This window comes from Ursus americanus, chromosome 10 (genome assembly GCF_024610735.1).
Source record: "Ursus americanus isolate L20-20 chromosome 10, mUrsAme1.1.p, whole genome shotgun sequence".
Classification (NCBI taxonomy): Eukaryota; Metazoa; Chordata; class Mammalia; order Carnivora; family Ursidae; genus Ursus; species Ursus americanus.
In genome coordinates this window covers 8,977,758-8,995,075 of record NC_142136.1, presented here as the reverse complement: position 1 = coordinate 8,995,075, position 17,318 = coordinate 8,977,758, and the positions used below count along the sequence as shown (strand labels likewise).

The window sequence follows — 17,318 nt, the reverse complement described above, 5'->3', positions numbered from 1 at the left end:
AGAGATTTTGCTATACTCAGTTTTTCAAATACAGAGTTGAAAAACTTGCCCTTAGGAATGACCTATTGCATTTTTATTAAAATGAAAGTGGCAATGTTGCTTTGTTTAAAAGCCTGCCATTTTGATCGTAGACCTAACCCTTCTAAGTACGGAGACACACGCAGGTGGGACGTAAACTGGAAGACAAGTATTAGACAGAGGTGGTGTCTCCATCCTGTGTAGACTGTGCATGTTTTCTTACAGAATGTCCTTCTAACTCCCAGGGGCAGTCTGCAGCAAAACGACAAGGAAAATTTAAAAAGGTACTGATTGTCAGTTCTTAAAAAAGATGTCTTAAAGCCTTATTTGCATATTAGTTAAACTTTTTTTTCTGTCACCTATTATAAATCTTTTTAAAAAAATCTCTCCCTTAGTTTCCTTTCTTTAAGTTCTGCAGTATAGTGCTTTTAGCTTGTCAGTGTTGACATACTGCTTTCCTGAAGTGTTTTTTTCCTGCCATAAATCACTGGAAGACCCTGTTTTATATGTGTCTAGAAAAAAAAAATGTAATGCTATTCATTTCTTAGCTACAGATATGATACCAAATGGTAATATTTGAAATTTTGCATGTCTAGAATCCTACAGAGAAATGAATATAATTTTTTTAGCTATGTAAGCCAAAACAATTCTTTTTAAAGTCTAAAAACATTCTTAAATTGGATGATTTGATTAATAAAAGATTACTAAGGAATTTGAAAAAAACTTTATTCCCTGCTCTTTGTGTCATTGTCGTGCTGGAGGAGCAGAGACAGAGCAGTGGGGAGTGGGAACAGAAATAAGGACTGTCCACCCCAGGTTAAAATTGACACTAAGAACATGAGCAGGTTTAAGACCATAACTTCCCTACAACTTATTAGACAATCTGATTGACTGCTAGAGCCAAATTTAACTCAAAAAAGCAGAATTCTACTTTGAGTGCACTTAGCAAGAGGGATATACATACTCAGTGAGCTCTGTGGCATCATTCAGCGTGTTAGTGATTTCTCCTGTTCAAGCGGGAAGCGTTGCAAGGAAAATTTGTATTTTAAGGTATAAAAAAGAGATAACTCTGTTTCTTAATTCGTAGTGATGTGAAAATGGGGACCACCATTTTAGAACAGATGAAGTTCCTTTATTAAAAAGATTTCTGTAATGTTTATATTGTTATGTAATGGTAAACACTTTGTTCACAAATGCCCCACTGGGAATCGTCTTTCCAGATGAAGGAATATCTACTTCACTTTGCCAGTATTTTCTCAGCTGAGCATGGTGACCCATTTGTGGGCCATGTACATTCATTTAATGAAATATAACCAGCTTTAAGGTGAAAACTAAAGTAGGAAATGTCGTTCATCAGTCTCATAAAATGAATTTCTTTTTATTTATAGATTGTTTGTCTTTGGGTCATCCTGAAAATAGCTTGAAAGCCACTGCTTTAGAAAATGAGGAAAAAGTCTTCTAGGAGCCCATTAAAAAATAGAACGTGCTTATCACAAAATCATAGCTGGGGTTTTTTCTTCCTGTTGTATATTTTTCCTATTATATATTTTGGTTGATCTTTTGGGAGTTTTGGTGGATTTTGTTTGGATCAGGTTGTGTAAGATAGGAAACTTTTTTTTTTTTTTTTAAGATTTTATTTATTTGACAGAGAGAGCACAAGTTGGGGGAGTGGCAGGGAGAGGGAGAAGCAGGCTTCCCCGCGGGTCCAAGGAGCCGGAAACGGGGCTCGATCCCAGGACTCTGAGATCAAGCCGAAGGCAGTCACTTAACTAACTGAGCCACCCAGGTGCCCCAAGATAGGAAACTATTAAGTGAACAGGGAAGTTTATTACTTAATGGTTAGGAAAGCTTTATATAAAGAACTTGGGCAACTGGAGTTACCTCTTTCCAGTTCTTTCTGTCTTATAGTCTCATTACCAAAAAGATCTATGTATTGATTTATTGCCAGAGTAAAATACCAACTAGCTTTTGGTCCATAATCCTCAATGGATTTGTCCTTTGGATCTCAGTGAGTTTTAATTTGGAAAATGCAGGTTACCTTTTTAAAGTTAATTGTCATTGTAATTTAAGTTCATTGTCATATGAAAGAATATAGTTACTTTTAACAGATGATAAATAGCATTCCAGTATGATTTTAATCTTTAAAATAGCTATTTTAGTTTGTGTAAAGGTATTAAAGTTTTGAATTTAGTTGCTAATAATTTAAGAACTAAGGAAATTGTAATTTTGAACCAAAATTTAAATGATGGTGTGTTATGTTACCCAAAGAATAATTACTAGTTTTGCAGGTAGATTTGACTTTCAAGGATATTGTTCAAACACTGTCAAAATACTTGGCAAATAGCAGAAATAAAATGGTTTTTAAAAAACTTACTGTTAAGTATCTACTATAGAGAACTTCAGCATTTCTGCTCTGAAGATTGCTCTTGACTATCTTTTTAAATCGTAATCAAGGTTTCTCCAGACTTAATGGTACAAAATGATTTCCATTAAATTGACCCTATACTAAGTCCTGGAGGAGCAAGTTGGAAAAATACTGACAAAAAGAAAAGGTGAACATGATAAAACAAAAAATAACTCCATTTTTCTTTTGATTAGGAGTGAAAACTGCCATGTTTGTAATTTTTAATAATAAAAAATTAGTCCTGAAATATTTTATAGGTTTATAGTAATACTTATAATTGCTAATTCGATATATTTAATACATAAAATGCTGATCACAAAACCTTGATCCCCTCCCCACCGACCCCACCAGGGTCATTCATCATGAATTCTCCCTGTCTCTTGTGCTTTTAGTTTTTAGTGATAGTTTATGGTTGCCATGGTATAGGGTTTCTTTCTATTTATAGATCTTTCTTAGAATTTATTGTTAATCATAAATTTAATGGATTGGTCATTTTAAATTCAATTCTGTTTTCTCTCTTCTGTACTAAAACATAATAGCAAACGCCTTACCTTTGAGCTTCATAGGAGGAATTGCCTCAGAACAGAGACTTCCTTCCCATCCTGAAATTCCCCCTCTCCCTAATCAGTCAAGGAGGAGGGGGGACTAAGGGAGGCTCACGTTAGATTAGAATCTCCATGGACTGCCAGGTTTCCTCCTCCAGGCAAGTGTCGTCCCCGTTCTAGTGCAGTGGAAGTACAGGACTACATGAACATAGGGTAAATGTTGGGGGCTGTCTCTGCTTCTTGAATTCTTCAGTATATCGTTTGTGCTGTACAGATGATATGGAAATGATCTGTTCCCATAAGAGCTTGGTGGTTAATTAGCAACTTCAATTTTGCAGACACTTTTCACCCCAGCAGTGCCCACTTAGGAAAATGAACTCAAGCGGAGGGAAGGAAGATGGGTAGCAGGGTCCTGAGGAGCTTGCCCAAGCAGAACCCCTGCTTCTTTTGCCCAGTCCCACCCTGCACATGCGACTTTGGCTTGCAGGCGCTGGTTGCTGGCCCCAGACAGAGCATGGCGCTGAAATGCTGAAAGGGGATTTGTGTGGTTATGTCACATGAGTGGTTTTATGTGCTTTAAACGAGTCATATTGAAGTAGTAGTTACTGTTTTATGTTGGAATACTATTAGAACTACTTCAACAGTAGTTCTTTATATTTACTATTGTAATTATACCCCAAAATAAAATTTAGTTGTGAAAATTCTTAACACGGGCATACGTGCATTGTATTTACACCTAAAAATCCTATTTGGGGGAAGGAGGGGGCTTGCAATACTTTTTTTGTCTCAACCTGTGTGAAGTTTTTTTCTGAAATTACTGTGATTAGGAGAGTAAAAGTTTGGTAACATATTTTTTCCCGATTTTAGAAATTTTGCTAATTAAAACAAAAGTTTTAATTTAGCATTTTTAATATAAATTTGAAGCTAGAATTGGTGAAATTGACTTCATGATTTAATTAAGGGCACCTGGTTATCGTGCCATAACCAGATCTAGCAAATATATGGGATTTCATTTCCCAGATGTTGCGTTAGTTTTTGCAAGTGGAGACTTATGTGCTTTAACAGAATGGATGGAAATGGATGTAATTAGATATAATTACACATTGCTCTTTTCGAAAGCAAAACTTCTCAAAGGAACTATGTATGCTTCTTTACTTCCTGTTCTTTACTTCCTGTTCCTGCATCTCTTTCTCGGTCAGCCCTCACCCCCACTGTCCACAGAGACTGTGCATCTCTTGTCCTGGGCACCAGCCACTGCTGCCCCATTCTGTGACCGTGCCCTTCTGCCCCTGGCGCCACGTCCGCTACTGTCACTGGTTGACCACTCCTCTTTCTTTTGTCTGGCTTATCCACGGAGTCCCTCTGGTGTCTGTCTCCCTCACTCCTGAGCATCTTTGAGACTGCAGAATGCTTCGAATCAAGGCCTGGGCTTCCTCTTTCCCTCCCCCGTCCTGCCCAGTTTTATTTGGCCCCTAGTTTTAAACACCATCAGCAAGCACTGTCGGTTCTACCTTCACGGATTTCTGAATCCATCCACTTCTTCCTCTTGTACAGCCTGTTCTTTAGATCAGAGTAGTGTTGGGAGTCTAGGCTTGCTTCCTAACTTGTTTTCCTCCTTCTGGACTTCTGCCCTCTATCGTCCATTCTCCACATAGTAGGAAGAGGTATTAAAAACAAACCAACATTTTTCATCCATATAGGATCCAGAGTCATAAAACAAAAAGCAGAAATCTTGAATCATGTTCACTGCCTTGCCTACAGCTCTCCCAGTAGGCTACCAATTGCATTTAGAATAAAATCTGTATTTTTGTACTCTCTTCCATTAGCGCCACTCCTTGTGGTTGCTGCCCACATGCTCAGTGCCTCCAGCTGCGCTTGCTGTATACACAAGCTCAGGGCTTTGCATGTGCCCATCTTCTGTCTTCAGACACTTCTTCCTCTCCTCAGTTTGGTTCATTAGGTCCACGGCAGTTCATTCACTTAGGCCATGGAGGTTCACTCAAATGGGATATTCCCTCTTCAGAGTGGCTTTCCAGCACCACTTCGTCTGCATTGTTCCCCATCTCACCGAGTAACCTCTCTCTGTCCCTGCATTCTGTTTCATTTTCTCCATATCATGTGGTGTCTTCTGAAAAAATTCACTATCTGTATGTTGTCTGTCCCCCGCTAGGATATGTTCCCAGGGGGCAAGAGAGGGCCTTGTCTGCTTTGTTCTTCACCTCTTTGTTCTCACAGCATTACCTGGCACGGCACAGGGCCTCAATAAGTCCTCTTGATTGAATGAAGGAATTTCTCTTTAAATTTACTTAGAAAAAGAGGATCTCCTTAAAAATTCTAAGTTATTTCCTCCCCTTCTCAAGTAGAAGATGTGAAAGCCCAGTAGACTTTGGTAATTAGTACTTTTTGTAATCCAGTCTGTCCAGTAAAACTAAGAATACCAAATACACTCAAATGGAGGAAAGTTTGTTCTTACCTCCTCTATTTTATTTTTTTAGGATTTTATTTTTAAGTAATCTCTACACCCAGTGTGGGGCTGGAACTCACAACCCCAGGATCAAGAGTCGCGTGCTCCACCAACTGAGCCGGCCAGGTGCCCCTTACATCCCTTATTTTAAAGATTTAGAAGCACCAGTACTTTAAAGTTTGGGGAGAAAATTCCTTTGATCACGGATTGGAGTTTTTTATGTATTGTGGCCCTTAGGATCTGGAGTATCACGTAGTACAACTCTGGGCAGCCCGTGTTCTGAGATATTCAGGTACTGAAGATGATTTTAAAATATGTAAAGTTAAGCATATTGATCTGAGACTCTTTCCACATTCATAGGATGTGATCCCTGTCCATTACTACCTAATACCTCCGCCAACAAAGACTAAGAATGGCAGCAAAGATAAAGAAAAAGATTCGGAGAAAGAGAAAGATTTAAAAGAAGAGTTCACTGAAGCGTTACGAGACCTTAAAATTCAGTGGATGACAAAGTAAGTTTTAGTGGATTTTATTCCTCTAAGTGTTTACTTTTGTTTTCCCAGTTACAGCAGTGTGTTGTATATGTGCATAGGCTGTATTCAGAATGGTAATTATGGCAGGGTTACAGGGGCTTTTAATTTAGCCACTTAATTCTGATTTGCTCTTAGAGAATTTTACTGGAAAGTATAAAGAAAAAAATAAAAATCACTTTTTTGCCTACTTTCCAAGGATAATCATTGTCCTATTATTTTCTCTGTAGTTATGCATTAGCAGTGTGAATGATATTGTGTCCTAGTTTTCCAGTTACTATTTGATTTTGGGCGTTTCTTGGGTCATTTAATAGTCATTTAAAAATACCATTTTAATGACTATGTAGTATGCTGTCCTGTTGGTGAAATATAACCTGCTTAAATACTGTATTTGGGATCCACGTTTATAGCTTTTCTGTGGTGCTGTGATGGACATTTGTATACATGTAGTTTCTTTAGATATATCCATCAGATCGCATCTTTAAAATATAATTATTGAATCAGTATTATTAATACTTATAAATCGCTTTGATAGGTTTTGCCACATTACCTTCTAGAGGGACTGTCACAATTTCTACTCCCTCCAGTGGCTTACGGCGGAGCCTGTTATGCCGTGAACTTGCAAACAAAGCCATGCTGCTAGAAGGCAAAAAGAGAAAAAGCCATTACCGTGGTCTTAAATTGCATTTCTCAGGTTAAAGCATTTGAGCTTTTTAGGTGCTGTCATTGCATTCTTCGTGTAGCTGCTGTCAGTTGGACATGTGCTCTACTATTTTTCTATTGGGACATCAGATTTTTCCTTTAACTTTTTAACATAAAAGATATTAATGCTTTGCTGTACTGGTACACATTTTTCCCTCAGCTTATTTTTTGAGTTTTAGCTTACTTTTTACATAGCAGAAATTTATTCTCTGTAGTCCGATGGATTGCTTTTTCCATTTGTGTTATGCAGTATTTCTCTGACCACTGCTTTTCTATGGGAGTCCACACTAGCTGGACACGTACGCATCCTTGCAGCCCTGCACTCTTCTAGAGAACAGATGTCAGCATATCGGGAACATAATTCCCAGGGATTGAATGGTCACACGGTCCGTCTATAGTCAAACTTACCTTTCCCCTTAAAACTAGACTGTATCTCCACCAGAAGTCAGAGTCTGTAAGTCAGTCTCTGACTGACTGTAGGATGTTGTAAACAGTTGAAAATACAATGTAAATCCTTCAGAAGCAAAATGGTAGAGATTGACTTCTGGCATGGCAGTGTGAGGAGTCCCAGGAACCCACTCCGCCAGAAACTAGTGAAAATCCTTTTTTTTTAAATCGGCCTTTTAAAACCTGTGGAGATGATAGTAAGGGCATGCAGCAAAGGATGAATGAAGAAACATCTGTTCAAGAATATCTAAAGTTCAGGGAGAAAAGTGAGAATCTGGTATTTGAGCCCAGGCCACTCCCTGCTTCCCCACTGCCAGCTCAGGGACGCAGCACCTCAACTCCAGGCGGCCTGCAGCCAGGAACACAGGGCTCCCTCGCCCCTCAGCTCCCAGACAGAGGACTTTCCTCCTGGCAGGAGCTGGCTCTCACGCAGCTCAGCTGCCTAGAGGTGAGGTGGAGTGATGAGCAAGTGTGGGGTGGCAGGGAACAGAGGGCCTGCCTTGGGCGTGGGCACCCCTCCCCACCCCAGCCCAGCCCAGGAGGTGGTGGTGGTATCATGGCAGGCAAGGCAAGCCAGGAAAATCCCTGCGTACTACTCCCCCTCACCCATTTAATTAGCTTTATTCAGTTTCCCCATTTGGGAACATGGAATGTCTCTCCATTCATCTGAGACTTCAGATTTTTCAGAAAAGTTTACATTTTTCTTACACATTTTAGATATTTCAAGATCTTTTCATCTTTCTAGGTATTTGAATGTTTTTTCCTCCTCTTTATACATCCATACCTGGCATGTATGAAAACTTGATGCTTACAATTTGATTTTTTTTTCTAGGCTAAGCATATTTATACTACCTGCAAATAATGATAATCTTTGTCAGCAATGTTACTTATATTTCAGATTGATGCTTTATGTTATCAGCTGGAACTTCAAAGCAATGTTAAATAATAAGGAAGACAGAAATTGTTTTCTTTCTAAAAGAAATGAAATATAGTGTTTCTCTCTTTCTTATATACATAGGCTGGATTCTAGTGACATTTATAATGAATTGAAAGAAACATATCCTAATTATCTTCCTCTGTATGTTGCAAGACTTCATCAGTTGGACGCTGAAAAGGTTGGACATGTTCATTCTTAATATGAGTATTTCATTTTGTTTGTAACATTAGGTAAGGTTTATACGTTGAATGAAAATGCAGCCTTGTATTTGTCTTGTGTTCTTTTTTTTTTTTTTAAAGATTTTATTTATTTGACAGCCAGTGAGAGGGGGAACACAAGCAGGGGGAGTGGGAGAGGAAGCAGGCTCCCAGTGGAGCAGGGAGCCTGATGCGGGGCTCAATCCCAGGACTCTGGGATCACGCCCTGAGCCGAAGGCAGACGCTTAACATCTGAGCCACCCAGACACCCCTGTCTTATGTTCTTGCCAAAGGAAACCAGGTTTCTTCAAATTGAATATTCTATTAACCATTTTCATTAAAGTAATTACAGGACTTAGCCATTACTGTGAGTTCAGCTTAGAATTCCTGCTCACATTTTTGTTCAGTGGGAGGAGTGGTAAGTAAGATATCCTGAGGGTTGCTTTTCTGACATCACCTCCAGAGCAGGGGTCTGGCCTGCTGCAGATCTAAACACCTGCAGCAAATGAAGAACTCCTACTTTGTGTTAACTTTGTTACTGTTGGTAATTTTAAGAGTTGGCCACAGTTCCAAGCTGTCTTAACGTGGGCCAGCTCTCGTTGATAATGTTGGCCAGCAGGAAGGTGCTAGCCATAAACAATTAAAAAATTATCCGGGGCAGGGGGTGGGGGCGGTGGGTGCCTGGGTGACTCAGCCAGTTAAGGGTTTGCCTCTGGCTCAGGTCATGATCCCAGGGTCCTGGCTGGAATCCAGCCCCACATCAGGCTCCCTGCTTGGTGGGGGGCCTGCTTCTCCCCCTCCCTCTGCCACTCCCTTTTCTTGTGCTGTCTCTATCTCTCAAATAAATAAATAAAATCTTTTAAAAAAATTATCAGGGGTTCAGAGTGAACTTGAAGGTGTTGAAAGGAAACAACCTCTAAGACTCACAAGAAAGGAGCGAATTACTGAGAGCAGCTCGAGTACCATGGTGATTGTTGTTAGACTCTGTTGGGTCTATTTTTGTTTACTCTCACCTTTGTCGTTTTAATAATAAACTAAGAAGAATGTTCATCAGCGAGTTTTTTTTTAATAATTTTTTTTTATTATGTTAGTCACCATACAGTACATCCCTAGTTTTTGATGTAAAGTTCCATGATTCATTACTTGCGTATAACACCCAGTGCACCATGCAATACAGGCCCTCCTTAGAGCAAGTTCTTCTTTCCTTCTGTTTTCGTGTGGTGTGAGACTGGAGTAACCTAGCCAATTGTGTTTCTAAGATGCCCAGAAAAGGAGTTGCCTTGGTAGAAAACACTGCATTTCTGTGAACCCTTTATCTTGCTTATCCTCCCCATCTAACATCAATGGGGAATGTGTATTAGGTATTTTTCCGTCTGAGCTCGGGTTTTCTAGTGATGCTGACATTGTGGCAATCACAGTAGGGGCAGCACAGAGCCCCCTGGGCTTCAAGTAGACAGCACAGCCCCCTCGCTCTGGAGTTGTGACTCTGACAGTTGAGACGACAGAAATGAAGGTACTTTGGTGTACCCATTGATACATCCATTTCTTATTTCTTTTTTTCCTCCCTAGGAACGGATGAAAAGACTTAATGAAATTGTTGAAGCTGCAGATGCTGTTATTTCTCACATAGATCAAACGGCCCTAGCAGTTTATATGGCAATGAAGACTGACCCCAGGCCCGATGCAGCTACTATAAAAAAGTACCTAACCAGTAAATAATCTTTCTTGCATCTCATTTCTTAGTTACTTTTTAAAATTATTGAGAATATTCTTCTTTCTTGTATTTGTTGTGTCCCTAGAGTCATTGGTATTTGGATGCTCCCCCCTTAGATATTTCGTAATAATTTTTTTCAGTTGTTTGATATTAAGCGAATGAAAAGGAGTCTGCTTTCTCTACCATTAGGTGCTGTTGTGGTGGAGACACCTGAGTAGCTGTGATTAAACAGTCCCGCCACTTGGGGATTTGTAGGAACTGGACATATGGAGGAGGCAAACAGATAACACCCTCTACGATTAATCTCTAAACTGTTCATTGGCCAATAGCATAAAAAGTCGAGATTTAGTTTGTAATGCCTGGTAACACAAGTAGAAATAAAGTCAGGTTGAAACTGTCACAAGCAGCTTGAGTTAGGAACTGGTCTAACAGTATTACGTGGGGTGAAGGGAAGGGGGTTTATGGTTTAGCTTTAAGAAACCCAGTGCGACACGTGAAGCAGAGAGCTGTCGTTGGGTGGGGCTGGGTGAGTACCCCCGTATGTTGTGTGATGGTCCCGCGGCCTCCAGAGCCTCCACCTTCCCTGAATTCCCAGGACCGTCTCATGGGAGCTCTCCTGACCAGCTCTCCCCTCCCTCACTTTGGTTTATTTTCACCCAGAGGTCGTTACCTGCGAGGGTAGAAATAATCACCTCCTCTTAGAGCTATTCTGTGATGCCCTCAGCTTCAGTCAGAATACTTCTTTCTCTATGAAGTTCTTGATGCTAAACTCTGGGTATTACATTGTTTATACTAATATTACAGCTCTTCTGAATCTATAAGCAGTAGTTTTCAAGCAGAATAAAATTTATTCAAATTAGGTTGTTGGCATGGTCTGTACCCTTCCCCGCCTTCCAAAGGAATAATCTCAAACATGGCTGTTTTGTTGTTGTCCATTTGTGAGATGCCATTTATGTACAAGAAATTATTTGGGATGTTTTGAATACATTATCTCATTTAAACTTAATCTTCTAAATAACTTGCCAAGTAGGGGCGTTTTTACCCCATATCTGCCGAAGAGCAAACAGGCTGGGAGCATACGTGGCCAGCCTAGGCTGCCAATGCTGGAAACGGGAGCGCTGGATTCACACCGTGTGTCCCAGCCTGGGTCTTTCTTGATAAGCAGCCTCTTGCATTCCTACCCAGCTTGAGAAGATTCATACCCCTCATTTCTTTCTCATAGAAAAATAGGGCTCCAGCTCCACCTTGCCCATCTTCCTGCTGTCCATTCTGTGTCAGGAGGCAGAGACCTTTGTCTCTTAGCCTGAGTCCTCCCCGCCTCCATTTCCTTCGTAACTGCCCTCAGCTGATAAGCGCCTTGCTCCTGGTCTCCAGGGTCTACGCCTCAGCCCACAGTCATATGCAGACATCTCCTGTCCCCAGTGGGGCCCCTGGCTTCTGGCTGGAGTAGTCTGCACTGCGCTGACTTCCTGAATTCCATTCCGTGTCGCAGGCTGGATCGCCCATGAGAAATTCATTGCCGGAAACCGTGGCCCCTTCTGAGGCTGCCTTGACCTCACTGTGGCCTCTGCTAGTAGCTGCCCCCATCCCTTCTAGCATCTGTTATTTCTTAGTTTGTGAAAATAATATCCTGTCTTCAGACTCATGTGTCTAGGAAATAACACTGGAAATTTCAGTAAATATGAAGGTCCATTTAACCCTGCTGATATTCTGGCCGGTCTTTCCTAAGTCTTCCTGTCCACAGAGGAGACCCTTTAATTCCAGGTTAAAGTGAGCCACAGACCAAGATTAGCTGTGTTTTCAATCTTATTAGTCCCTTTTTTCTCACAGTTTTTCTCTCAAACCCTGACTCCACTGGCTCTCAAAAAAATAACAGTAACATAGGATCCTGACTTTAAAGATTATAGCTGTAGAGACTTTCAGAGATGCTGGGATAAAACTAGAAAGGAGCTATCAAACATCGTGAAAATGCCGAGAGAAGCTAGCTTGTTTCTGGCAACATTGGACAGGTTTGTCTGCACTTACAAGGAAAGTATCTGCTCCAGGCCTTGCTTTGACCAGACCGCCTTGGGCTCGGGTACGCTGTGCTGGGCGGAAGGCTTGGAGTTCCTGTTCTGGGGCGAGGTGGTCTCAGGAGGGCTCGCGTTTCTTGGGGCTGTCATCCATTGACAAGGAGCAGCAGTGGAGCGTTTATTTCTCACTTCCAAGCAAAGCTGCTTTTACTCCAGTCACTTATGCATCAGAAGTTATGATAGCCACTTGGTAATCTTAAAAATGATAATAGCTTTTTGTAGGTGATCTAAAATATATCTATTACCACTTTGATCAGTACCTCTAGCTAGATTTGATTGAGGTATTTATTGAGCGAACACTGTAGGTAAAGGATCACTGAGAGGAACAAAAAGAAATGGAATAGGACACTGTCTACTCTTAGGAAGCATACGCTCTGATGCAGAAGACTAAGGTGCTAGCTAGGATGTGATTAAGAGTTATAATAAATATTTTAAATTGTGCAAGCCTGTAGGAAGGAGAGCTAATTTCATTTGAGTAGAGAAAGCCTCGTGGATTAAGAAAGTATTTGATTTGAGCTGATCCTAAGTTAGATGAGGGTAGGGAAGGAATATTGCAAATATGTGGAATTTAGGTTATTGGATCAGAGAACTGGGTTATTGGGTCTGGCAGGTAGTTCAGTCGAGGATTGGCAAGTACAGCACACCTGTGTCACCCCCTAAGTTCTGCATCCTTCCAGCCCTTCTCTGGGCAGCTAGGACCAATCAGTCAGCACTGCCATGGATGATCAAACCTGCCTTGCCAATCCAGTTCTGTTCCAAGGCCCCCCTTCTTCATAAAATGGGGACAATAATTGTGTCCGACTCCCAGGGTTGCTGTAAAGTATAAATGAAGTACTGGTAAGACATTTCAGTTGGTGGCTGGCATCTAAAAGGTGGGGTGGGGTGGGTAAATGAGATTTACCTCTCAGTAAATGAGAAGTTCTGTACATGTCCTTCAAGTCAGAAATCCTTTTGTTCCGGTGTCCAAAGTGACGAAGCAGTTCACTGACAACGTTTCCCCAAAAAGAGAGTGAAAGTTCCTTTAAGCTTTGAAACTCTTTGCTGAAATCTTAGGCATCTTTTTTGGCCTAATTTTATCTATGTTGCAAACGTATTAAGGTGGGTAACTTTGTTGGGTTGTAACAAGTTGTTGTTTTCTCATTTTAATTACCCTTGGTACTAAGTGTTGATGTTGTAGTGCCAGCAGATTTCATGTCGCACATTCTCCTCGGAGTCCTTCAGAGCCATTCCTCCTGTTAGTGTGTTCATCCATGTCTGAGTGCCCTGTGGGCACCTTCTCAGTCTTTTAATCCTCATTGTCTTCACACGTGTGGGACATGAGTTGGACAGAATGCCTCAGATAAGCAAGTATCCTAAAGACTAACAACCCTGGATGTAGGTCGTTATTATATTTCATTCGACAATGATTTATTGTTTCTGTCCTATGCAGGAGTTGTCTGGGCACTTGGAATACATCAGAAGAGCACAGTCTCCTGCCCTGCAGCAGGACAGTTTTACCATAATGATTAAGAGCAGGGGTTCTAGAAGCAGACACTAAGTAGCTTCCAATCCTGAGTCTGCTGCTTCCTAACCGTAGGACCTGGAACAAATCTCTCACCTTCCTCCTTTGCAAAATGGGGATAATTAATAGTATCTTACTCATAGAATTGTTTTGACTGTAAATGAGTTAATATGTAAAAGTGCTAAAACAGTTACTGGCACAGAGGAAGCATTTTACAGTGTTTTGCTCTATTTATAAATGAAAGTTCACTGCTGAAAGAACTTTCGTACATTGGTACCTAAATATGTGATGATTGCTATTTATAAGAAATCTAAATACCTAAAAGACGCTGTTCTTTTTTTTAAATTTTTTTAATTGTTTTTTTTAAAGAAGCTGTTCTGATGAAGAGTTATTTAGCTGACGGAATTTAGAGCTGAACAGACTTTCACTTCTTTTGCTTTGTGGCATTCTGCTTCAACCAAATACAGCTGTCCTATCTCATTTAATTTGTATAATCGTGTAGTGGCTCATTTGATGTTTATTAAAAATAAGGAGTCTTATTTGATGTATAATAATATTTCTGCATTGTAAATCTGAGGCAAAGAATGCATGAGTTTATTAGTTTCAGATAAGACTGTACTTTTTAAAGAGTTTTACTGATCTGTGAATTGTTTTGATTTGGCACACAGTGATATGGACAAACAGAAATCTACGCTCGTGGATGCCCTTTGTAGAAAAGGATGTGCCCTAGCTGACCATCTTCTTCACGCACAAGATCAAGATGGGGCTGTTTCGAGCGATACCGAAGGAAGAGAAGAGGAAAGAGAAAATACTCTGGATTCTGTGATGGAAACTTTTTGGGAAACTACAAAATGGACTGATCTTTTTGACAATAAGGTAATCTTTGTGCGTCTTGCTGTGGCATAGTTCTTGGGGGTTTCTTCAGAAACCTCCCTTGTGCCCCATTGCCTACTCTTTACTGTTTCCCAGCTCCCCGGCCAGAAGAGGAAGAAAATATATGGAGTGTGGCTAAGCTGGGCTCTGAAGAAGACATTGTGTTTAGTGAGACCTCCTTTGTCTTACCTGTTTTAGAACCACTTTACTGTTATTTTCTCTGTCTGCATAGTGGCTCTTTAGCCAAACTAATTTGCAAAACAGTTTGAGAATGTGTGTAGTGGCCTTTAGGGTTAAGCCAGTTATGTATGAAGCTGGAATTAAGAACATCTAGAAATTGTGTTTATGCCTTCCCATATCTGTTCATGTACTGGTTTGTTGGGGATGGAGAGGGGGGCGTTCTGGTTACTTTGGATGTTATTTTTCTCAAAACCTTATGACTTTTAAATAATTATTATCTGGATTTATAGCTTATCAGTTTTAAAACCCAGTTTAGAAGAAGAAACATTGACGAACGTTTTGGATTTGGGTTATAAAAACATTCTAAATCTCTTTTAGCTCTCTACTGTAATTCTTAATAAGTACAAGTTTTTGTCAATCTTCCTTTCTTCTGAAGATAAAGCAAAATAAGTAAATGAAATCAGTAGACTTCTAACCCAGCACAAGACATTAGTTTTGTTTTACTAGACAGATGCTTGTTTTCTAGATTAACTACGATAATTTGTAGTAAAGACCTCAGAGAAAGGAGAAAAAGTTTCCTAAATGTTTGAGGTTTCTCCCCACAGTGCAGTTGTGCTCATGCTGGAGAAAGGGAGTGATAGGAAACTGAAGGCGTCAGCGTGGCACCAGAGAGGGAGAATTTGGATCTGAAATCAGACCCTGGAGTTCGAATCCCACTTCTACCATTTCTATCTATATGACCCTAGGCATGGTACTGAATTCTGATGCCTCAATTTCTTCCCTGTTGAAGGAGGATAGTGACGGTACACACGGTTTCTAGTGAATGAGTGTTAAGTACAGGAACTGACCTGAGCAGTGTTTGCTGCCGTTGCTAACAGATGACTGTTGCGTATCTGCTACGTACCCAGTGCTGTGCTTGCTGCTAGAAAAAGATGAATAAGAGCCTGGGGGATAAACACTGGATGGAAATCGTAGTAAAACTGTTACAAATAATCGTGGTTGCCATGGTACTACCACTGTATTAGGGGCCATGCATTGTATTACCCATCTGTTTACTACACTTAGAACAAGTGAACACTTTGCTTGGCTCTAGAATACAAGTAAATGTGATAGGATTCCTTTCTTTGAGGTCATTCTCTACATTCTAAAAGTGGAGACCAAAAATATGAATAAATAATTACAAGTATATTTGACAGATGCAATAATTAAAGGTACAAACTTACACAAAAAGAATTAATTGAAAGTAAGAGTACATTTATATAATTTTTTTATTTTTATTTTTTTTTTACTTTATCCCCTTTTGCAGTTTTGGTAATTTATAATGACTCTGTAGTTTTGTGCTGCTATCCTTACTTGCATTTTTGTGATCATGTATGTTAGCTCCCCTTTGCATAAAGAGGTGTTTTGGTATAGATTCCAAGAGCCTAGTGATTTATCACAGTTTATTTTTTTCCCCCAAATAAGTTGTAGAATATTCAACTTTTGTTCTTTCAAGACATCTTTGAAATTTGCTTGATGTAAAATGTTCATTTTAAAAGCTGCACTTTGGTTAAGGCCTTAATGTTTTCATTATTAAAGCTATAAGCCATAAAATGTAAATATTTCATAGATAAGCCTTATCTTGTTTTACATTGTAGGTTTTAACATTTGCATACAAGCATGCATTAGTACATAAATTGTATGGGAGAGGCCTTAAATTTGCAACTAAACTTGTGGAAGAAAAACCAACAAAAGAAAACTGGAAAAATTGTATTCAAGTAAGTGATATTAAATTGTCACTGTTAAGTGTCACCTAAATATCGCGTAGTGATCAGATAGCTAAAAGCTTTATTATAGTGATTTAGCGATACTGACTTTATCTTGACTGATTACTACTCTCATTCGTGTAACGTGAACTATAAAATAAAAGCATGAGAGACAGTCAATAAGCTCTTTACATTTTTTAAACTTTTCTTATTATTAAATTTTTAAAACTCCTGTCCAGAGAACCTATACTTAGCCTCAAATGTTTTCAACATAAGCAAAATGCATTAGGAAGTTTAGATGTATAGTCAGAAGACTGAGTTTACTTTATGAAGGAGACAAAAATCATTCCTTTTAAATACATGTTGGCTCAATTCTAAAATGTTTGAACGTTTAGAGTTTTATTTGATTTTATTCTTCATTTGCAGCAATAGGCCATTTTGTGATTTTTACCACATATCATATTATGTGCAGAGAAATTCTGTGGTTGATGTTAGAAACATTAGATAAGAAATTCTAGTCTTTCAAGTTAATTGTCAAGTGTGAAAACTTAAGTCCACAGAAATCGTCGTGGCCTCATCTTGTCTCTGGACGCGCACAGTTGGTTTGTGCCTAAAGGGCATATGAGGTTGGGTAGGTATCTTGGTCATGCCAAATGTGGCCAAGGTCTGGTGTCTCTATTTAAGGTATTCTTTGGATGTGAAACTGATCAGTAAGTTCCTGGGGAAGTTTTTTGTAACTAAAGTATAGGTTATCTTCCCTCTTAGACCTTTTCTGTGTACCTTCACTGGTCAGTCAAATTGTAAGACATTTTAAATTAGCATCTTCAGATCTTTGAATAGGTTAAGAGAACTCTTTCTGGAACTAATCGTTAATGTGTGTAATGTGATTCTCATCACATCGACTCTGATCTGTGAGCTCTTACATCAGTAAAGCCAGTGACTGGCCCAGATGTTCACATCAGGGGATGTTTTGTCACTTGTGTCCCCTC

General features: G+C 39.7%; 1 protein-coding gene across 5 annotated transcripts in view; it reads left to right on the top strand.

Moving 5' to 3' along the window:
- TPP2 (tripeptidyl peptidase 2) overlaps positions 1–17,318 on the top strand; it is a 71,000-nt gene that overhangs the window by 51,829 nt on the left and 1,853 nt on the right. The window contains exons 24-30 of one of the 5 annotated variants that reach the window (XM_045812762.2): positions 264–302; positions 5,792–5,943; positions 8,129–8,225; positions 9,814–9,944; positions 14,200–14,407; positions 14,501–14,572; positions 16,222–16,341. In XM_045812762.2, coding sequence (XP_045668718.1) covers positions 264–302; positions 5,792–5,943; positions 8,129–8,225; positions 9,814–9,944; positions 14,200–14,407; positions 14,501–14,572; positions 16,222–16,341 — 819 coding nt within the window. Of the gene's footprint in view, positions 1–263; positions 303–5,791; positions 5,944–8,128; positions 8,226–9,813; positions 9,956–14,199; positions 14,408–14,500; positions 14,573–16,221; positions 16,342–17,318 lie in introns of those variants that run through there. The other 4 variants (XM_045812763.2, XM_045812764.2, XM_045812765.2 and 1 more) reach the window with 4 other exon arrangements.